This window comes from Bombyx mandarina, chromosome 07 (genome assembly GCF_030267445.1).
Source record: "Bombyx mandarina strain Sakado chromosome 07, ASM3026744v2".
NCBI classification, from domain to species: Eukaryota; Metazoa; Arthropoda; class Insecta; order Lepidoptera; family Bombycidae; genus Bombyx; species Bombyx mandarina.
The window spans coordinates 6,774,571-6,797,625 of record NC_143214.1 but is presented as its reverse complement, the minus strand read 5'-3'; the positions used below and the strand labels follow the sequence as shown (position 1 = coordinate 6,797,625).

General features: G+C 36.7%; 3 protein-coding genes across 3 annotated transcripts in view; 1 reads left to right on the top strand and 2 right to left on the bottom strand.

Moving 5' to 3' along the window:
• Positions 1-9,337, bottom strand: part of kmr (pleckstrin homology domain-containing family A member kramer) — a 70,089-nt gene extending 60,752 nt beyond the window's left edge. The window contains exons 1-2 of the mRNA XM_089728926.1: positions 8,878-9,337; positions 1,085-1,267 (exon numbers count right to left, since the gene is read on the bottom strand). Of these exons, the coding sequence (XP_089585052.1) occupies positions 1,085-1,167 (83 nt within the window). The 5' untranslated portion in view covers positions 1,168-1,267; positions 8,878-9,337. The remainder of the gene's footprint in view (positions 1-1,084; positions 1,268-8,877) is intronic.
• Positions 9,338-14,231: 4,894 nt separating this feature from the next.
• Positions 14,232-18,598, top strand: aurB (aurora kinase B). Its single transcript, XM_028175286.2, has 6 exons — positions 14,232-14,438; positions 14,515-14,706; positions 14,952-15,108; positions 15,856-15,992; positions 16,436-16,667; positions 17,587-18,598. Exons 1-6 carry the CDS (start codon positions 14,371-14,373, stop codon positions 17,668-17,670), a joined length of 870 nt encoding a protein of 289 aa, XP_028031087.2. The 5' UTR covers positions 14,232-14,370; the 3' UTR covers positions 17,671-18,598.
• Gip (hydroxypyruvate isomerase-like protein Gip) lies at positions 17,927-22,753 on the bottom strand. Its single transcript, XM_028175179.2, has 4 exons — positions 22,431-22,753; positions 20,964-21,248; positions 20,598-20,728; positions 17,927-18,403 (listed from the first exon to the last, which is right to left on the bottom strand). The coding sequence occupies exons 1-4, from the start codon at positions 22,618-22,620 to the stop codon at positions 18,227-18,229; spliced, it is 783 nt and encodes a 260-aa protein (XP_028030980.2). The 5' UTR covers positions 22,621-22,753; the 3' UTR covers positions 17,927-18,226.
• Positions 22,754-23,055: the final 302 nt, after the last annotated feature.

Here is a 23,055-nt window from a genome sequence, read left to right as displayed (position 1 = left end):
TTTCATTAACTCTAATTTTCCTACATTATAATACTAGCCTATAATTTTCAAACGCTTTTCCACTGAGGTGCAATTCAGATTAACATACTTTGAAGTAATTTGCTTTTCCTCAATTATCAGTATAAGGAAGTTCATATATTACGTTATAGCGTCCTTATTAAGTAAGACCTTAACGTGAGGATTACACTTATTATTACATATTCCAATAAAATCTAGATTATTATTCCACTATAGTTAGATGATGTTCGTAACCTACCAGTTTTTACGTGGATACAGGGACCTAGAGGGGACCTATAGAGATAGATAACAACCTGGATGCTACTACCCATCTTTCGGTAGGCAGCGGCTTGGCTCTACCCCTGGCATTGCTGAAGTCCATGGGCGACGGTAACCACTCACCAACAGGTGGGCCTTACGCTCGTCTGCCTACAAGGGCAATAAAAAAAGCCTTGAGACATAAGGTCGCCTTTAAAACTGAAACACATATCTGATTTAAGAAGAGATTTTTAGGGCAATAAAACCGTACATAAATAAAAATCAGTTAAATAAGCACGAGTGTTTTTAGTTAACTTCAAACCACTTCAAACTAATATTTTCGGAAACAACAAGTGTAAGTCAAGACACGAACACCAAATTTTTGAACAAATATAGCGCCCCCGATCTCAGATCCATTCGGTACAGTAGCCTGACGAGACTAGGACCTCTTGTTACTGGCGGTAGGACCTCTTGTTACTGGCGGTAGGACCTCTTGTTACTGGCGGTAGGACCTCTTATACTGGTGGTAGGACCTCTTGTGAGTCCGCGCGGGTTTAAAAAAAAAAAAAGGTACGACCGCCCTGCCTATTTCTGCCGTGAAGCAGTAATGCGCTTCGGTTTGACGGGTGGGGCAGCCGTTGTAACTATACTGAGACCTAAGAACTTATATCTCAAGGTGGGTGGCGCATTTACGTTGTAGATGTCCATGGGCTCCAGTAACCACTTAACACCAGGTGGGCTGTGAGCTCGTCCACCAATCTAAGCAATAAAACCTAGTAACGGGCCCGACGAGATGTTTCGATGGTGGAGTTACAGAAACATAACTTACCATTCCCATAGATGAACAAGGCAGTCGAACATAACGCATCCGTGTTCAGTGCTCATACACGATGCCGCCGGTGCTGCTGTCATATTGTAAGACTCCCAAGATACTAGGTACTCGTATATAATTTCACTTACACTCACAAAAGTACGGAAATGTAAACTGACGATGACAATTTGGAGGTAAACACTGGAAAGAGAAAAGGGCCAATTAGGTTTAATCAGATCGGTGTTATGTAATGAGATGAAAGTGAAATTATTGTTTTAGGATCGTAAGCTACGAGTATAATAATGCGGTATGAAGTTTCTTTTGAAAACAATTTGTATTAGTTTTTAGAAAACCCTTAATAATAATTATAAACGTTGGCTGCAATCGTAGAATTGTAGAATTGCACAATTATTCTTATACAAGTTATGTAATTACCGTTTGTATAAGCAATATTTTACTTTAAAAGTAATTCAGAGCAAATTTTATTTATATAATTCATCAATTTCATCGAAAATATAATTACATAACGGTATGAGTTGCGGTTTACCAACGGTACTTGGATGTTTTATTTTCGCATTTCCCTATTCTGATAATGATTTATGTTTTTTATTATTATGTATTATGTTTCAAGTAAAATACTGAAAGAGTCAAGTAAGATTCCTATCAAAAGTCTTCCTACAAAAAGTAAAGGACCAAAACGCATCATTAACCCTTTGACTGCCGCGTGGGTCACCGGTACCCTACGCCTTCTTTTGTTTGTTAATATGTATGCTTTAGTCTTGTAGGTGTCTTAGTCTTATTCATTCCCAGTATCTTCGAATTCGTCTTTCCCAGAGTACTAATACTAGATATTCTGGCGCCTAAGTAACAAGATCAAAGAAAGAAATCGACATAATTACTTAGTGCACCACGTAGGGTACCGGTGAGGTAAAATACGGTCAAAGGGTTAATTAGAATAAGAGAAAGATAAATAAACACAAGATATTTTTATAAATTTCTAGCGTTTAAATTCCTTCACTTCATTAATCCTTCGTTGAACTTTAAATAAACTAAACCTACCTAGGTAAAAAGGAAATATCTAATTGAAAAAGTGTTATTTTTTAAACATACAATTACTACGTAACACATAATTAGGTAGTACTAATTTAAAAAAAGCACAACGATGACTTTACTCGAGAACTAAGGTTGGGTGAGTTTTTATTGTTGCCAATATATGGATTGATTACTGTACACCAAGCAAACATGGAGCTGGCTTATCCATCTGTGCTAAAAAAGTACATAGCAAACAACGATGCTTCGCATGATACGGGCAACGAACAAGAACAGGTACCTAGTAATTGCGAAGAATATAATTGACAATAGTTCGGACTAGCGGTTGTCGCCGCTCGTCGCGTCGTGCTCCATTTCCCTCGTCTATCTGCTGGACAATACCCTGAACAATACCATACCATATCGCACAGCTAGTAGCTGATACAACGATTGTTGTCCCAGCTGTTATTCATTGGTAGTGCAAATTGTCTCGCGCTAATCTCAGGAACTACTGGTCTGATTTGAAAAATTATTTCAGTGTTAGATAACCCATTTATTGAGGAAGGCTATATAACATCATGCTAAGACTAATACAATTGGAGCACTAATAAAGAATGTTTCAAAATCGGGTTTTGTTTCCCTTTTGAGAACTTCCGCTGCGTGCGCTGCAGAAACGGTTCAAGTTTGGCTAAAATAATGTATGACAGAACTGTTCCCTTTCAAAAGATCTAAAAAAAAAGTCCGCGACAGCATATGTCTATATGTTAAGGTTGGCTCACTATAACGTTTTTTATGCTAACCAAATTTGTTCTAAAATAAAGCATTATTTGTGAATAATTCCACGCGGACGAAGTCGCGGGCAAAAGCTAGTTCATTAATAAAAATATATTTTTGCCTTTATAACAGTGAGATATCAATACGAAATTTATTTTATGTCTATTTACACATATTTGTTCTGTTTAGATGCGCGAAAGAAGTCATGGGCAGTCATGAAGTGCTCAGATACTTTAACAACGTGAATGGTGAACGAAACTAAAAAATTAAAATTTCATGTCAAAAAATATTACTGCACTGATACTAATATTGGTAATATAATATTTATTTGATAATCGTATAGAGAATTTACCGTGAAAATTCCCACCCCTACATCAAATAAAACATTCACGAGAATTCAGAATTCTTATTTAGAACACGAAGACAGAGGCTAACCAAAATAAAACGGCAAAGCTCATAAATGTCTTCAAATATATAAATTTTCTTTGACATATCATTTTCTGAGATGCGGCTACGTAATACGTTATCTCATAAAACAGCCCTTCCCAAAGGAATTAATATCTCATGAGGGGAAACAGTGCGCTTCCCTCGTTTAATCTCCGTCCGCTATGACGGGAATATATTCGCTGCATATTTTTCAAATTAAAACAAGGGCTCATTTCACTTCTCGCGATCACTTTTTTTTATTATATCTACACAAGTCTTCCACGTGACCTGCAACTATGTATAAATTTTTCCAAGTTGTCAGGATTTCGTCGGGCCACGTGTCCGAAGTACTTGAGGAGACGCTGCATACATTTCGTAGATAGACGGGTCATGAAGTTTAGCTCCGAGAGAATTGACACATTTGCTCGGCGCTCCGTCCATGATACGGCCAACATTTTGCACCAACACCACATTTCAAATGCGTCACGTGGAAGGAAAGAGAAGTCGAGGAAGATTGCCAACCAGGTGGACGGAAATTGTCAAGGAGGCCACAAACACCAGCGTCTCGGGCGCCATTAAGCAGGCCGAATGCAGGTGCTGTTGAGAAAGGAGGGGCGCCCGGCGGATACTGCCGCCGGGTACCGTCCCATCGTGTTGCTGGATGAGGTGGGCAAGCTGCTGGAACGCATTCTGGCAGCCCGCATCATCCAGCATCTGGTCGGGGTGGGACCCGATCTGTCGGCGGAGCAGTATGGCTTCCGAGAGGGCCGCTCAACGGTAGACGCGATCCTTCGCGTGCGGGCCCTCTCGGAGGAGGCCGTCTCCAGGGGTGGGGTGGCTTTGGCGGTGTCGCTCGATATCGCCAATGCGTTTAACACCCTGCCCTGGTCCGTGATAGGGGGGGGCGCTGGAACGAGTGCCCCCCTACCTTCGCCGGCTGGTGGGTTCCTACTTAGAGGACAGATCGGTCACGTGTACCGGACACGGTGGGATCCTGCACCGGTTCCCGGTCGTGCGCGGTGTTCCACAGGGGTCGGTGCTCGGCCCCCTTTTGTGGAATATCGGGTATGACTGGGTGCTGAGAGGTGCCCTCCTCCCGGTTAAGCCGGCTTCTGCCCAACGTCGGGGAGCCTGACCGGGTGACGCGCCGTCTCTATACGGGGGTGGTGCGATCAATGGCCCTATACGGGGCGCCCGTGTGGGGCCAGTCCCTGGCCGTGGGGGTGTCGAAGCTGCTGCAACGGCCGCAACACACCATCGCGGTCAGGGTCATCCGTGGTTATCGCACCATCTCCTTTGAGGCGGCGTGTGTACTGGCTGGGACGCCGCCTTGGGTTCTGGAAGCGGAGGCGCTCGCCGCTGACTATAAGTGGCGGGCTGACCTTCGTGCCCGGGGCGTGGCGCGTCCCAGCCCCAGTGTGGTCAGAGCGCGGAGGGGCCAATCTCGGCGGTCCGTGCTGGAGTCATGGTCCAGACGGCTGGCTGATCCTTCGGCTGGTCGTAGGACCGTCGAGGAGATTCGCCCGGTCCTTGTGGATTGGGTGAATCGTGACAGAGGACGCCTCACTTTCCGGCTCACGCAGGTGCTCACTAGGCATGGTTGTTTCGGTGAGTTCCTGCACCGGATCACAGCCGAGCCGACGGCAGAGTGCCACCACTGTGGTTGCGACTTGGACACGGCAGAGCATACGCTCGTCGCCTGCCCCGCATGGGAGGGGTGGCGCCGTGTCCTCGTCGCAAAAATAGGAACCGACTTGTCGTTGCCGAGTGTTGTGGCATCGATGCTCGGCGATGACGAGTCGTGGAAGGCGATGTTCGACTTCTGCGACCATCTCGCAGAAGGAGGCGGCGGGGCGCGTGAGAGACGCACAATCCCGCCGCCGTCGAGCGGGGGCCAGGGAGGCGGATCTCGCCCAAGCCCTGGTCCTCTAAGTGTTTCGGGTCCCCCTCACATGTCGGTCTGGGGACCGGCGAGGGGGGCCTAAGAAGACGACGTGCAAGCTGCTCTGCACGCGTTTTACGCAAGAGCATCCGGGTGATGGAAGGCCGGCTATCCTCGACCCACGCTGGTTCTGGCCCAGCGGGGTATTCCGTAGGGTAACCCACTCTAACCGGCACCATCTAGGCGGGCTTCGGACAGTCTGCCGACCGAGAGGGCTGGTGGTCGTGGCGCCGACGACCGCCAGTCCGGCGTCCCGAGGGGGAGGGTGATGAGAGAGATGTGCTCGCTTCACTTTCCCCCCTTTGCCTTATCATGAGTTCTGTCTCATGCGAGGTTTGGACGTTGGTTGTTGAGCGACAGGAGGTTTTAGTCAGTTCGACTCTGACATACCCCGCCCAGTATCCCCAGAAAAGGGCGGAAGTCCGGCGATTTCCTCGTGAGCAAAAAAAAAAAAAAGAAGGCCGAATGCAGACAACATTGGAGGAAGCTGGTGCAAAAACTGGACCAAGATGGTCACGACCCTCAGTAATGAGGAAGCGATGAAGAAGACGAAGAAGACACAAGTCTTGAGCTTCGAAACTACCAAGAATCATAAATTAGTTATCGAAAAACAGTTTTATGGGTTTTTAAGTTTATGGGTTATCTTTAATCCTACATTATAAAGAATTCGAAACATCGCCGGAACATAAAAGTAAGAAGGCTTAAAAAATCTTTTCGGTCAATCACGTTCTTAAGACCTGTGAAACAAGTAATCTGCGAATTACGATGTTGCTTCAATAACTTAGAAAAAAAAAATTCGTGCAGTAATTTCTGATTTCTGTGATCCCGTATTCACTTGAGAAGCCTTTTGAAATATAATGACGCCTTTCGTTCCCTAAAGATTAATAAATAACGTGACAAACGATTTCGAAAGATGACTTCGGTCAATGGTAATTGCTTGTATTGCCGACAGTCGTACGTCATGGTAGAACGGTTATCAGATTTTGATCGGGGCGTGGGCCAGACAGTGAAAGTGTCCCTACTGAGACATTAACGGTACCACAGTACAACTCCCATAACGTGACATTGAGTTTATCTCGTAACCTTTACAAACTTTCTATTATTTTGGCAGATTGAAGTAGTTTATGTATTATGTTTTTTTTTTATGTTAAGTATTTCAATTTTATCAAGCTATTAAAAATATATGTGTACCTGACATCTATTACATCGAATTTTTTTTTTTTTTTTTTTTTTTTTTTTTTTTTTTTTTTTTTTTTTTTTTTTTTTTTTTATTGCTTAGATGGGTGGACGAGCTCACAGCCCACCTGGTGTTAAGTGGTTACTGGAGCCCATAGACATCCACAACGTAAATGCGCCACCCACCTTGAGATACAAGTTCTAAGGTCTCAAGTATAGTTACAACGGCTGCCCCACCCTTCAAACCGAAACGCATTACTGCTTCACGGCAGAAATAGGCAGGGTGGTGGTACCCACCCGCGTGGCCTCACAAAAGGTCCTACCACCAGTAATTACGCAAATTATAATTTTGCGGGTTTGATTTTTATTACACGATGTTATTCCTCCAGATAATCAACGATATCGTAGAATTAAATTGAATCTGAAATGTCTCTTTTTAAATATCAGTGACTTTTGGTATGTGTTTAAGATATGGATGGGCATGAAGCCCTGAAGATTGGGCTACCTATGTTTTTTCGTCATAATAGCAAATAAATGCTCATTTTACCCCTGATATGTGATCATTCATCACAGATATGTATGTGTAGAATATGGCAATTTGCGTTATTTTTGTGACTATGTCTCCTCATCTTCATTACTAAGTGAGTCTTTTTTCATGTGCAAGTCGCATCCACGGGGCGAGATAACTAAGTCATATAAGTAGGTTATTATTAAACAATAACTTTAAGAATCACTTTGAAAACATTAATAACATTTCTCAAAAATTATAATGTGATTAGTTTTTATGAGAAAGGACTTCAAATAGGAACAAAAACACAATGTTAGATTTCATATGAATGACCGAGTACAAGTAGACATTTTTTATGATTAAAACCAACAAAATATTTCTCAAACCGCAGCTAATTTCGTAGACTTAAATGTACAGCGGAGTTGCTCAATTACCGCTTCGACAACCTTTCACCGGTAATCCTCTTAAAATGTCAATTTGTAAGTACAAAAAGGCTTTCCTCCATCAGCAGCTCGTCAGCCGTCTACTGACCGACTCGTTAGTATCACCTTAAACAGCTTTCCAAGCATTACGAAGGGCCCATTGACTTTCGTATTGGTAAACGTGAAAACCAGTTCCATGCGTGAAATATATTAACACTATTTATGAAAGTGAGAGAAAAAGTTTTTACGCAAGTTTCTCTTGAAGTCGTTAATTATTTGATCAAACCATTGAAAGGAAAATTGGTCTGGATTTAATTCGTTCATTATTAATTATATAATTCACATTTCGGACAAAAATTTGGCTTCATGATAAATTTTATTTATTCTCTGTATTTAAATGTATTTATCGACGAATTACGATTGATAATTCGAACCTGGGTTCCAGTTCTTACCTATCTTTTATACATTTGTGTTCAAGCACTACGTAACCATTTCAGAGTGGGGTATTTTTTATTTTTTTTATTGCCGTATAGGCAGACGAGCATACGGCCCACTTGATGGTGAGTGGTTACCGTCGCTCATGGACGTCAGCAATGCCAGGGGCAGAGCCAAGCCACTGCCTACTGTTTAATACTCTCCACAAGCCTCGTTTGAAGAAGGACATGTCATAGCGCTCGGGAAACACCGTGGAGGGGAGCTTATTCCATAGCCGGATGGTACGTGGCAAAAAAGATCTCTGGAAACGCATTGTGGATGAACGTAGTGGCTCCAAGTAGTATGGAAAAGTGGCTCCAGGTAGTATGGAAGGGTTATCAGAATATCATCAGATTTTTATAGCACGTAGGCCGTATACGTGATTTATGAAATTATCAAGACAAAAGGACCGTAGTAAAACGATATTTTCCCCCTCAATGTATTTGGCGAGTGTTGACTGAAATTTGGGGTACCTCTCCAAGCTACGGTCAATGACACTTGAGTATTCTAACCTATTTTCACTTTACCGGGATAAAATTCGATTCAAATTTTATCTATATTCGTAATTTACAATGAACGCAAACTTTATCTTTATCCTTCGTAAAAATAATCACAGAATAGAATAATATACATATTTGAAAATGAATTGTAATTTTCATGAGGTTATGTCGCTGATTATAAATTATTACACCGGCATATAAATAGGTACTGTTAATTGTTTCATTTTTTCATTTTGTAATAACGTTTTTTATAGTTTAAATATTTCGTGTATCTCATCTACGCAATAATAAGATGTTTTACCATTTCTGTCACTAACATTAAATTAACGAATAACATGTGACATTTTCACAAATCTAAATTAGACTAAGTACTAAGTAATGGAATTTAAGTGAAAAATTATCCTGACCAATGATAATCTAAAATAAATCACAAATTGGCTAACAAGCAATTCATGTCTTGATATCTGATATGAATTAAAAGAACTAATATGTATGAGTACATCGGAACCGGTACGATGCTAAGTAGGTCATCAAAAGGTGCCAATAATTGTTACACTCACCTACTCCATCATAAAACAATCTGCGTCGCACTCATTTACGGCATTGGCACTTTAATGAAAACGACAATAAATGTGACAATACGCGAATCTACATTCATTTATTAAAAAAAATATATTATAGTACGTACGTAGATTTTTTTTCTTAAATAATATTCGATTTGGAAGTGTAAAAACGGAGACGTATCGATTTAGGCGGCGCGCGGCCGCGCGTTCATCCACGGAATGGCTGCCCCGCTGCCACCCCTATGCGCGCGTTTTTCACGTTTCCACATTTTCCCGCTACAGCGTCGTTTGTAAGGGAAACTTGTTTCCAGTCTCGCCGTACTGCGCACATTGTTTACTTATTATAACGACCACTACATATACTATTTCCTAGCAATTAAAGCATGTTTTGACGCAGTTGTTTTATATTAAATACCTATATGTACAGCGGCAAATTATTCACGCTATCCATGTAACGTGAGTAAGTAGCATTTTTATCATACATACTACGTAATATTAAAAAAAAACACCAATAAATAAATTAGTATTCATATATTCGGTTAAAAAGTAATCGAAAAAAAAATTCGTTTGGATTTTCCTAAAAAGTCTTTAGTCATGTTTAAAATTAAAAGTATAACAGTATAGTGTTTAAACTGAGAGCTATAGATAAAGGCAGCTCGAGGTCGTTACCGCTAGAGAGGGTTGGGGTGTCGCACCCCTTTACAACGGAACAGCAGAAAACGAGTGTTTTCATAACAGCATCCTTGCGACGCCCCGCCCTCAAAATCTAGTGCTTTTAAAACGTCAAGTGTCATAATTCTTCCGTGAAGTCCCACAAAATCATTTCACGAGGCTTAACTAGTTTAAAAACAATATTATCAGTATACCGTGGTATTTATTTATCGAATGGTTTTTTTTTGCATCGTTTCGATTATGTTTTATTGTGTACGTTGTTAACATCTTTCCGGAGCACATGCAAGGCAACGCCGTGAACGAACACCGTGAAGTTGTAATTTCAATTGCATTGTATCTTTAATTTATATTTTTGAGGAGAACAAATAGTGAAGTATTAGTTTTAATTATTTGCTATACTTGGGTGGGAAAAACTCACGCCATATTAAATTGAATGGTGTTAAATAGTTATTGATATACATTGGATTAAAAAAATCCAGGGTTCAAATTTATAAAACGATATTATCGATCCTTCATATTTGAAGCCTTAGTTAACTTAATACTTAGAAAAACTTCCTCCTGCTGTGGAGGTTGAACCCAGCCAAGTCACATCGCTGTCACAAATACACCGGGCGGCTTTCCTTCAGCCCATAGCATTTCCAAGCTAATAATTATCAATATATCATCCGTAAAAATGTACTTAACAAATACCTCCATATTCGTACAATTGATTCTTATCGACAGACAGGCAGATCATAGATTTCTCCGCAATACACGTAATACAAAAATGAAGTCGCTTCCTGTCTGTACGGATACTTTACAAAGCAGTCTATAAATGATAACGATTTTAGTTTTGGGGAATTATTACTTTTGCAACGCCGCTTAATACCTACATGTTTATATGACCTAGATAACTATAAATATAGATAAATATGAAGGCGATCAAAAACTAGTTCTCAGAAGTTCTTTGCCAATTAATCATAATAAAAAAGTAGGAATAATAAGACACAAGTTCGGTGAGAACAAAATAATATGTTTAAAAAAATTGCACGTGCTGTGTGTACTTAACGCACGGTAAAAGTAGAGCTGTAATAAATGTTATATGTCAATTATTCATAAACTAAATCCCATGATTATGCTTGCCACCTTTTCTTTTGAAATTACAACTTTAAATGTTTTTCATTTCAATGATAAACGTTCAAAATTCAACGGCTCCAAGCTACGATTTTCTTGGTACTGTGGATGACGGAACAACACTTAAGAAACCAGAACAAATCGATACATTCAAAGTCCTAATACGGAATTTCTTTAACAAAGATGCTATAATAATTCCCACCGAAATGTAAAGATAAAACAAACAAGACTGTGATGAAAACACCTGTGCCGTGGCTTTAAATTAGAAATTTCAATCTTCCTGCTCGTATTGACTTGAAAAATATTTATGTTTATCAACAGACAGAAATTTCAAAAACTTTTTCCATTCGTTATGTCTTTTCTTGTCTTAGAATAGTTTTTTTTTTCAAATATTTAATGTGCAGACACCGAATGCAGTTCTACGGTATTATTATAGGTAATGTTTTTTTTTAATTGCTTTAATGGGTGGACGAACTCACGACCGACCTGGTGTTGAGTGGTTTACTGAAGCTCACAGACAACAATAAATACCGCCACGCATAAGTTAGGCTAGGCCTCATTTTTAGAGTATAACACTATTGCCCGATCCTTCAAACCGATACGCATTAATGCTTCACGGCAGAAATAATCAGGGTGATGGTAACTACCTAATCTTGCTCACAAGACGCCCTTACACCAGTAATATAAATATATAAATTGCGTTATATCTAGTATATAAAATTCTCGTGTCACGGTGTGCGTGATTGAACTCCTCCAAAACGGCTAGACCGATTTTCGTGAATCTTAGCGTGCATATCGGCCAAGGTAGAGAATCGGACAACATCTATTTTTCATCTCTCTAAATGTTAAGGGTGGTATACCGCTATTTTTTTTTTTAGATTTTTTTTTGTTTTTATTTTTTTATGTTACAGCATATAAAAATACTTACAACCGTAAATTTTCACCCTCTACGATCAACCCTTATTCTTTATTTGTTAATTAAAAACTTTAATTTTTTTTGCAAGAATTTTGTTTTTATTTTGTCATGACTTAGAATAGAAAATTTGATATTACTCTGAATTTTTCACCCCTCTACGATCAACCCCTATTTTTTATTTGTTAATTATAAACTTTAATTTTTTTGGCAAATTTCTTTTTTATTTTGTCATGACTTAACATAAAAAAAATCATATTACTCTAAATTTTCACTCTTAAACGATCAACCCCTATTTTTCCATCCCAATTTTTTTTTAATTCTATGCACAGATCCGCAATAAGGTTGCAAGATGGCCATCAAATATTATAATTGTAGTACGTTAAATTCTTATTCAGAGTTTATAATTTCAAGTTCCTTTAATTATATATTTTTTTTAAATTCAATTTGATCTCCCGCCCTCGCCGGTCGACTACTGATCAACTATCAATCGATCAGTTATCCCCGCCAGGTGTCTCCACTCATCCAGCAAACATCACGTAGTAAGGGATGAGGACGAAGCCGGTCTCCTGTCTTACTCACTATACATTTTTCAACCATGTTTTTTTGGTTTTATTTGTGTATCAATCGTAGCAGTGATTGTTATACCTATTATTTTAATTTTTTTGTGCAACTCTCATGTTAGTTTTACTGTTCGTTAGTCTCGCTAAAACTCGAGAACGGCTCGACCGATTTAGTTAATTTTGGTCTTGAATTTATTATTTGTGGAAGTCCAGAGAAGGCTTAAAAGGTATATAAACATGAAAATTTTGTTTGCTTTAAGTTCGTTTTATACAAAAGTTTAAGTCTTTTATTTAATTTTATCGATTGAGGCACTACGAAGTCTGCCGGGTCAGCTAGTATTTTATGTTTGCGTTAATAGTTTTATTGCCCGTGTGGGTAGAAGAGCATACAGCCCGGCTGATGCTAAGTGGTTATCGTCGTTCATGGACGTCAGCAATGTCAGGGGCAGAACCAAGTCGCTGTCTACGCAATAATTATAATACGCGGGTTTGTTTTGTATTACACGCCGTTATTCCTTTACCGTGCAAGTCATTAGTGAACATTAGGCAAGTACGTATTTCATTAGAAAAAAAAGTACTTGTCTGCGGGATATGAAATCAGACACCGGCACATCGCTCGATACAAATGCACCGAGCGTCTTATGCCACGACGTCTTAAAGTAGAAAGACATATTCTATAATTTTTATTATAATATATTTGGTTTGCTCTTTAAAAAAGTAATTAAAGTCCTGTCTATTTCTAATTATTATGATATTTAAATACATAAAACTTCAAGGAAACTCAAGGAAAACCAAATAAAAACTATACCATGTCTTTTGACTATTACAAAATGTACAAGTTCCGAACAACAACATTCGGAACGTCGGTCAACGGAGGAATATCACCCGCTCGGTGGAAAATCTTCCTTTAAAAGAAGGTGGAAGACCTCGTTTAAGCCTCCCAAAGCCTAATAACTTTCCTGTCAACGAATTTAACTGACAAACTTCTAATAGGTACATACCAGTACGTACGTATAATGACACTGGCTGTCAACCCCCATATAACACCTGCAGCTATTTTCGTTTCATAACCTAAGTAGAAGATTTTCCACTGTCGTTGTTCAAATGCCAGATATCATAAAATTGTGATTGTGTAAATTGTAAGCACCGTTCAGGCGTTGTCAGATTTATTCTATTCGCTGGTAGATACAACTACACATTCCTTTCTAGATACTGAAGAATCAGTAGCAACATTAAAAATGGTTTTAGAGGAGAACAATATAAAAGAATTCGGCCCACTGCATTTCTCATTTGATAAAGGAATTATTTCGAAAAACAAACAAAATTATTAACGGTTGCTTGCATTAACATTTAGTCACTCCACAGTCCTTCTCAGTCGTCCACGTGTTGCGATTGCGGTAAATCGAGACAGCGCTCGAATGTAATGCTTGCAGTTCAAATATTGTAGAGCACTCGGGAAATTTGTAACTTCCTGAAAACTCTGTGATGGTCATTAGGTCGTCACGTGATAAGACTCACTAGCCATGACGTAGGACTAGATGGAACCGAATGTCGTCTGAAAACAAAGTTTTGCTGGCTCTAACTAGGCAGTTTATAGGAAAGTACTCTACAAAGGAAGATCTGCCTTTTGCATTAAAAAACGCAAGCAAGCTCTATAAATGCAATAGAAATCGCCTCTTTACTAAATTCTATATCTCAGATGTGCTGAGAAGATATTTTGACTCCTAGGATTTTTTGAGTTATAAGTCTCAGGTAGACACTATCTTAATTAGAGTAGTCGTGAAAATTTTTGATGATCAGTTTCATCACGACAATACAATTTAACAAAAAAAGGCTCCTCGGTTCTAAAATCGCATTAAATTCCCGTCATTTTACTGAAACATTATTTCATCTTCTATTTCATTTCATTCGACTAAATATTATAATTAATTACTTTAAATCCACTTCATTTCATTTCTCTCCAATCCACTTCTAAACACAGCTTTTTTTCCTTTACGTGAAAAATAATACATGTTCAAAAAGAATTGGCTAAAAAGAGTAAGAATCGAGGCCGTAAAAAAACAAAATTTGAAAATAGTCTTTTGTTTGACAGAAGTTTGAATAGGATATAACGGACTGCAGCTCTTAGATCTTTGAAAAAGTAGCAAGCTAATAAAAGTTATATTTGTGTAAAACAGAATACACCATTTGATTGTTTAATTGATTGTTGTCTTTTTTTGTGTTAAGATTATGACAATGAAGAGCGAAGTGCTCGAACTTGAAACAAAAATAATAAACCATGATGCCTACGGTTCTTCGTAAGCAATAAGAACAGTTCTAGCTTTTATTCTCATACTTTGGCCTCAATAACATAATTGAATTATTAAATTACAGGTACAAGTGGTCTCCAAGAGATTTTGAGCTCGGATCTTCACTAGGCCAAGGCAAATTCGGACATGTTCACGTAGCTAGAGAGAAAAAAACTGGATTCCTTGTTGCTATTAAGACTTTGTTCAAATCTCAGATCGTGAAATCGAAATGTGAACGACAAGTAATGCGAGAAATTGAAATTCAGTCACATTTGAAGTAAGTAAGAATTTTCAACAAAGATTTCTCTGAAAGCGCAGTAAATCTTGCTAAATAACAAGAAAATAATTCTGTTCATCCAATTTAACACACATCCCATATCTGTAGTCCTTGAAGTTTGTCATTAATTTCTGTTGTAATATAATATACAATACACTGAATTATAGAGTTGCTCACTTTTAGTGGATAATTTGAAAGTGAATATTGTCTGAGTTGGTTTATTAATTGTGGACTTATACTTGTAGACACTCAAACATACTTCGACTGCTGACGTGGTTTCATGATGAGAGACGCATATATCTGGTTGTAGAATTTGCAGCTGGTGGAGAACTGTACAAACATCTCACAAATTCACCTCAAGGACGTTTTCCAGAAAGTAAAGCAGCAAGATACATATACCAGGTTCTTTTTTTAATGAGTATGATATTATTACTAATAACATGATATAACTGATACTGTTTGACTATTTGATAGAAATTGTTAAGAATTGCTACATATCACTCAAAGAATATTCTTAGTAAAAAAATTCTTACAAAATTTAAAAAAAAAGGCTACACAAAGACTCTTAACTTGAATCACTTGGAATCTACTAGACAAATATTATGATTAAAACAATTTTATTTTCCAATGTCTCAACTGCTAATAATTTTAAAGTTGAGGATATAGTATTAATGTCTACAATAAAAGAACACTAGGTGTAATTGCAACAAGTACTTTGTAATCTACTTCATGCCAAATATAAATAGTTGAACTAGTAGTTTTATTTGTAATAGAGAAAAGGGTTTTTTGGAAAACTTTTAGTGCTTTATCGCTACAGCTACTGAATTACTACTATGCTACAGCTAAAGCCTAGCAATTCTATACACAAATCAAGCCAATGCCTACTTCTAAAATGTGTATTTTGTCCTCCATTAAAAAAAGGCATGTCAGAGTGTTAATAGTAGACAAAATTTTTTTTACTTATTTATTATATTGCGGCTTCACTTTTCAGCAAACATTACATTTCAAAGTAGTAGTCAGTCAGTACAGTGCAAAAATACAGTATTCTTTCACAGTATACTATGCTCATCATCAAATTTGCCTTCTTTCCTAAAATACCAAATTCTTAGTTGAAGTATTCGCCTCGAGCAATCGTATCTCAATCTTCAGGTAGCTGATGCTGTTGAATACTGTCACCAACATCATGTAATACATCGTGACATAAAACCAGAAAATATTCTAGTGGCTTTTAGTGGAGATCTTAAACTTGCTGACTTTGGTTGGTCAGTCCATGCTCCATCTGAAAGGTATTTGACATTAGTTTAAATATTTAGAGTTTACTTCTCCACATTTATCAGATACTAGGTTTAAAGCATAAATTAGTAAATGTTTATCATAGACATTCAACTTTCATTAATTAGTGCTAACATTATTCTAATCATTCAATAGAAAAAAAATCAATCCTAATCATAACCATACTTATAGTGCATTTTGGAGTGCAGGTTCAAAATTAGTGAAGGCTATATGTTGCATACTCACCTTAAGCCAATAAATTGTTCTAAACTCTTGCCGAGAGCCACATTATGTAAACAATTTCTGAAATTTCGGCGCAATCGAAGCAGATAACAGGTACATTCCTATGACCCTGTGTACTATGTCTATTACCATAAATAAAAACCCATTAAATAATAGTGTGTATAATTATCGAATAAAATTCACTGGTTATAAAAATTAAAATTTATCTTCACAGACGTAAAACGATGTGTGGAACCCTTGATTATCTGCCACCAGAAATGATAAAACGTGAAGTATATGATGTGTCTGTTGACCACTGGTGCATAGGGGTGTTGCTTTATGAGTTTCTAGTGGGAAAGCCTCCATTTGAAACTGAAGGTGAAGACAAGACATATGCAAGAATATTGAGTCTCGATATCGTATACCCAAGTCATATACCTGATGGAGCCAAGGATTTGATCTCAAAGGTAATTAAAATTGTAAAAAATTTAATATTTAGTTCAATTATAATTTTCTTAAATCTGGTGTTTAAGGTAACTTAAAACACTTCTATGTCCTTTATAGCGTTATAGTAGGTGTGTCCTAGAGAAATATTAGAAACATCATAAAATTATAGATCTAATGATGTAAACAAACTTTTTTCTAATATACATATTTAAATAGTTAGGTAAAGTAAAAGTAACATGTTCTTGAAGATGAAAATGGGTAAACAGACAGAACTGATAGGTCATATACACAATATTTAAAAAATTCAATATTTTTCCAAGGTTTTTCTTTTTACAAAGATTTTTACATTACATGCAATGAAATAATTTTTTCAATATACAATACTAGAATCTTATCTTATCTTATCTGCTTATGCAGATATTTATAGTAGTTTTAAAAATGGGCATGTAAGTGAATATTGTAATGATTAACATGGGATAATTCTGCGTTACTGTCACCATTCATAGTCTCACTTTTTATAGTACAACCCCTTTAATCCAATTATTTCTTTCACATTAAAATACTAATTATATCCTGTTCAGACTTACGGATGGTTTCTCTAAAACTACAAAATGTTTACTGTATGCACTAGCATTCCGCTACTGTAAAGAATTCATGCCGTCCAATTTGAAAAACGGACTTTATTACAAAATATAAAAGCATTCACACTGTTTCCGTGACTGCTTAATACTGGGTGAATTGTGAGCTTATCTATCAATCCAACAAGTTAAACTAATCTATGTGTATATGAACAAAGTTGACCCTGAAGTAATTTATAAGTCAAATATGTCAAAAAATACACTGCTCTTTTTGTATTGGAACTTTTGACCTCAACTATCTCTTCAAATATTGATAACATTTAAACAGAAGTGTTTACTGAATGTATTTTTTTATTTACAGCTTTTAAGACACTCGAGTAAAGAAAGATTGTCCCTTGAAGGAGTAAAAAAACATTATTGGGTCCAACAATTTCAGACAGTATAGTATTATTAATTAGCAATATTTTTTTTTATTTACTATTATGTATATTATTATAATAAATTAGCATATTTAAGGAGTTATTTTGTTTTTAAAAGTTCCACTTTTTATTAACCTTTTTAAATCAATAAATAAAAAAAATGGTACCTAAAAATACGAAATGACTACATATTTACTCTTAAAAATATCAACCATATTGAGGTGTCTTAAATACATGGTACCTTATTGCATTAAAAGTTATTTCCAAACCAAACCACATAAATTATTGTTAACAAAATATATTTTTATTGAACAAACTTAACAAACAAAAACAACAAATGCAATACGACATAAATATCAAAGTTCAACATTTATTCCACATTATTATTGTATTATCTTTTAAGAATCTAAAATTAAACAAAGGAATTTTGTAAGAATAAAACTGAAAATCGTTTCTTCAATGCTATGGGTCGTGACCCATCAGGGCATCGATTTCTCAGTAGGTAAATAACATATGGAATAATATAATAATATTGTTATAAAGTGAATATATTCAATCAATATTTAAAAAGAGATAACAAAATCAAAGACTGTAACCATAATTGTTGATCCAAGTCAAACCATCCTTCGTGTTTCCGATGGCTTTATATTCGAGTCCAACCCATTCATCGTATCCACTCTTAGCCAAGTGTTCTAGAACGTACTTGTAGTTTATCTCTCCGGGCGTGTCCGGTTCGTTACGATTCGGAACCTGAGCTATCTGTAATTAAAAATAAGACATTCATAATACTGTAATGTAATAGAACACAAAACGATACGAATATTACAGCAAATTTCTATTCTATATCACAATGAGCATCTACATGTTGTGTTCAACTATAGACTGGTGACCAGTTAACATTAGGTGGACTATGAGCTGGTCTGCCTACGGTACTTAATTTAAAAAAAAAGAAAATTTACTATGCTTCATTATTATGTGCAAAAAAATATATTTAGTATAGGCTTGTAGAGTACATTTGCGACAATGTTGAAATAAATAATAGGTAGTTAATGTACTTTAAATGGAACGAAATTTCGTTAGTTTTGCTGGTATTTTTATTAAATCCGAATTTAAGTTGAAATAGGTATAATAGATTTACATAACAATGAAATAAACATATTGTTTGTAATGACAATAAAATTGTACTAAATTGCATATCCTATTTAGTCACTAATTGAAAAAAGTAAATTCAATGTAAACGAAATTAAAAAAAATATTTACGCCACCCATGCATGCAAGAATACACTATCTACCTAAAATTATATTAAGGTGACTTAATTATCGCGTATTATTATATCAAGTTTATTTCTAAAACAGCTTTAAGAATTAGCAACCTGAGTACTAGTTTTGAATGTTCAACGAATTAGTTTTAATTCTCATTTCATTGTACGTAGATAAAGTGGTTTAAAAATGACTTTCATAATGATATTAAACCTCTGTAAATACATCAGTTAAGACAATAAGTTCCCCTAAAAATTTTTGGTATTAACTGGCTGTTGTCTTTATGATGATGCTTTTGATGAGTTTAATAATATTCATATCAGACTTAGTGGAATTAAATGAACTAAGTGGTAAGAACAAACTTACGTATTTTTATTTCAATTTAAGACTAGATTATAAGAATGAAATTTTACTCATTTGAGTAAAGTAAGTATACCTATCCGATATTAAACAAATTATTAAGATAAAAAAAATAGAAAAATCTTTTAATTTTTAAAATATTTATAGCACTCAATCTAACACAATAAATATCAGCTGATGCACGAGTCAATGTACTTAGTGCCGTAGTAGGATAGGGCCGATTGCTAGGTACCGTCGCTTTCAGTACATACCAAGTTCACAATTATTTTTATTAAGATCGAGCTCACGGACCACCTGATGTTGAACGCTTATTAAAGCGCATAGCTGTTACCATTAAAACTCATGAATTTAAAGCTTAATGTCCTAAGTTTTGGCCGCATAGTGTAACGTCTGTTCAAAATAACATTGCTTCGCGGCAGAAAAGGGACAGATAGCGGCACCTCTCCGTACGAGATTACAATACTCTACAAGGAGTTATAACGTCAATTACATTTTCTCAGATTTGATTTTAACTACGCGATTTTATTTCTACATGCTAGGAATTCGTGGTGCGTTATATACGACTTGCTTACAACTTGTACACCGCGCACGGCTTCATACGACTACATCGACGTCTTATCCATCGAGCCACTACGACTTCTAGAAAACAAAGATAGAAAACAAATATTGTTGTCATTTTACATTCAGATAGTAGTAGTACTTGAATCCTTTGGATTTTAGGGACGGTTCCCGCACACTCTGGATAGGTACTGGCCGCGACTACAGATGGCGATATCAAAATTTTTTTTTTCCTACTTAAGCTGAGCTAAGCCCTGAGAGGCTATATCAGCGTCGCCTTAACTAGTAGGTTAGCTCACGAGGCTCAAAACTGATGACGTTACTAACACGAACCCTAGCAAGAGCCGTGCTTCGCAAAATCTACCACCGGATCGGAAACGCGACCCACTGAGAAGATCCGGCGAGAAACTCAGTGGGCTGTGTCTGAGGGTTAATTTACTCGTCGAGCCCTTCGTCGCAAGCGACGGATTCGACGAGAACGATGACCGGTGTTTGAGTTACCTAAAAGCACCGTTAGTGGATCTGGAGGATCCGAAATGACGTGTTTGGGGCGACATCGACTGCTTTCCGTTTTGTCCGCAGGATCGGGAATGTAGTTACCGGCGGCCACAATGAGAGGGTTCTCGTGTCGTGCCGCTTTATCGAAGTGGGTATCAAAACCATTAAGCTTAACATATCTTTAGAACCGTCGCTGAAGCTAAATGAACCCAATAACTATAGGAATAAAGTTGATTATATTTAAGTACCTTACCATTATTAATACTAAACTACTTACTTGCACATGTCCAATGTATGGCAATAGTTTCGTAATATTATGAGTAATGTCGCCAGCGATTTGCTGAAGATGAAAAATGTCCAACATCAATCTCAAATTTGGACTGTCAATACGTTTAATAATGTCCACAGCTAAAATAAAACATAATTAAATCATAGCAAGAAGAATACAATTACATTTGAATCTACTCAAATCAATCATGAAATCGAAGTAGGTAATTTCGCGCTCATATGATTACAAGTTGTATAATGTTAAGGAAAAATCGTATCGTACATTGCCATCGAACCTGTTGTCTCTTGCTATCTCGACAATCAATAAATCTTATCTATTGGTCCGCTTTAGTTAAGAAAAAAAAACAAAGATCACCTCTTCCATAATCGCTCAAGAAATATTTGGGCATAGAATACTGGTTGATTGGTTCGATTAGTCCTTGGATATTCTCTCCTTTTAGGACGTCAACAGCATATAGCAAATTTTTCTCAAACGTCTCCCAATGTTTCGGAGTTGGGTTTTCCACTTTACCAGCCATTATGTGAATTTTTTTCGCATCCAAGGCCTTCGCATATTCGATTGTCGTATTCAAATTTGTTTTAAATTCGTCTTCTTTACCCGGAACAGAAGTTACGCCAACTTCACCTTTGGTCGTGTCTCCTATAAATGCGATACGGTATTTTTAATTAAACTATTGATATAGCCATACAGATAAATAATGTGATGCTGAAAACACCAATATTAAGCGGCTAAGGTTATCGGATTGATGATGGAAACAAAATGTGACCAATAGGTAAATTAAATATTATTTTAAAATAGGTACCTACTCTAGATGTACAAACACACGTAAGACCCACTTAGTGTTAATTGGTAACTGGAGCATAAGTATATGAAGACATCGTAAAATGAATTTCATCACTTTGCAAAAGTCTATATGAGGACTTCCTGAACCCTAAAATCGGCAGAAATAAGCAAAATAGTACTTACATGTACAAGATAACAAAACTCGCTACCAGTAATTCTGCTCTAGCTAGGTATGCTATAACTCAATTTTATAACCAAATATTGTGCCAGATCATTCTGCTTACAATAGATAAAACTTGTTAAAGCGGTGACCTTTAAAACCTATCTATATTTTGAGAAAATTTATTAGAGACAAATCAGCACATAGTTTTACAATTTCATCGATTTTCTTTTTTTTATTTCGGTAATTGTCGGTCCCTCGTTAAGATCTGTTCTCAATTGGAACGACACTTAAGGATTTTAAAGATAGCATCTTAAAAACATTTTATTATAATGGATTTTGTTAATGCTGTGGGCAGAGACGAACTCACGGTCCACTTTCGTACGAAATGTTAGGAAAGATCCTAGAAGTCAAGGTCTGGAAGTATTTCCGTAGCCGTAGGAAACACATAAACCGCTTGAGATACAAGCTCCATGTCTCAATCTTATTGAATAATGGCTGTCCAATCCATCAAAATGTAACCCATGAGTACTCGCGGGAGAAATAAGCAGGAAACCGCTGCCTAGCTTTGCAAACTTACAACCGCCCTACCATCGTACCGCCACTCGCCAGTAATGAAATGGTCATTTCACAATATGAATTAAGAACTAGTATAGGAAAATATCTTTAAAAAGAATTCATAAAAAAAACATACAAATCCGAATCAAGGTGATTTTTAATACAAGTAGATCTGGCCTTATGTTTCTACCAAATATAACTATTCGTCAATTAAAAAAAAACAATAACAAAAGCGAAAATAAATTTTACGTCCCCATTTTCTGTTATGTAAATATATTGTAGCATAATATGAAAATAATGTTAACTGAATACCTACTCACCTGTTTTTAAGTTAATCGCGATTTGTTGTAAGCCGGCGCTTTGTTTTGCATTTCTTACTTGTTCTAAACTAAAACCAAAAGGGAAACCCGATTCTACAGCCTTAAATCCAGCGTCTTTAGCCAAAGCATATCGTTCCAAAATGGAAGAAGCTTCAGCAAACATAAAAGACAGATTAGCACAGAATTTCATTATAATAAAATTTTATACGATCTCTTTTCTCGACTGTAAGAGGTTAACTATGTAAATTCAATTATTTATATACGTATAGTATATGTAGTAGAACCGTTTACAATAAAGTAAGATCAGAAATGATTGACTCAACTTTAGTTCACAGTTTTTATTGTTGGGTACGTGTGAACAAATATCATAAAATATCTTATCTCACCACATTGCAATTAACCGACACCTCAGATGATACTGCATTTTGTTATTTTTTATGTAAAACTTCAAAAATATAATTTTAGGTTAACTGATAAGATTGCAGTCAGTTTCTGAACGTTACTTAGGTTAGAATTGTTTTGGCGCTTGAATTCAAATCCAACGCCTGCTGACGTGCGAACCTATTAGCAGTAATTGTACAGAATAGGAAAACAGAAAACTCTTTATCGCACACTGTTAACATAA

What these genes read in the sequence shown, in the direction of transcription:
- aurB (XM_028175286.2), top strand. Translation starts at nt 14,371, where the DNA reads ATGACAATGAAGAGCGAAGTGCTCGAACTTGAAACAAAAATAATAAAC. An exon ending in CATGATGCCTACGGTTCTTC is followed by an intron (nt 14,439 to 14,514) that starts GTAAGCAATAAG and finishes ATTAAATTACAG; the next exon opens with GTACAAGTGGTCTCCAAGAG. An exon ending in CCAAGGATTTGATCTCAAAG is followed by an intron (nt 16,668 to 17,586) that starts GTAATTAAAATT and finishes TTTTATTTACAG; the next exon opens with CTTTTAAGACACTCGAGTAA.
- Gip (XM_028175179.2), bottom strand. Translation starts at nt 22,620, where the DNA reads ATGAAATTCTGTGCTAATCTGTCTTTTATGTTTGCTGAAGCTTCTTCC. An exon ending in CTTGAGCGATTATGGAAGAG is followed by an intron (nt 20,729 to 20,963) that starts GTGATCTTTGTT and finishes GTTTTATTTTAG; the next exon opens with CTGTGGACATTATTAAACGT. An exon ending in CATACATTGGACATGTGCAA is followed by an intron (nt 18,404 to 20,597) that starts GTAAGTAGTTTA and finishes TTTTAATTACAG; the next exon opens with ATAGCTCAGGTTCCGAATCG.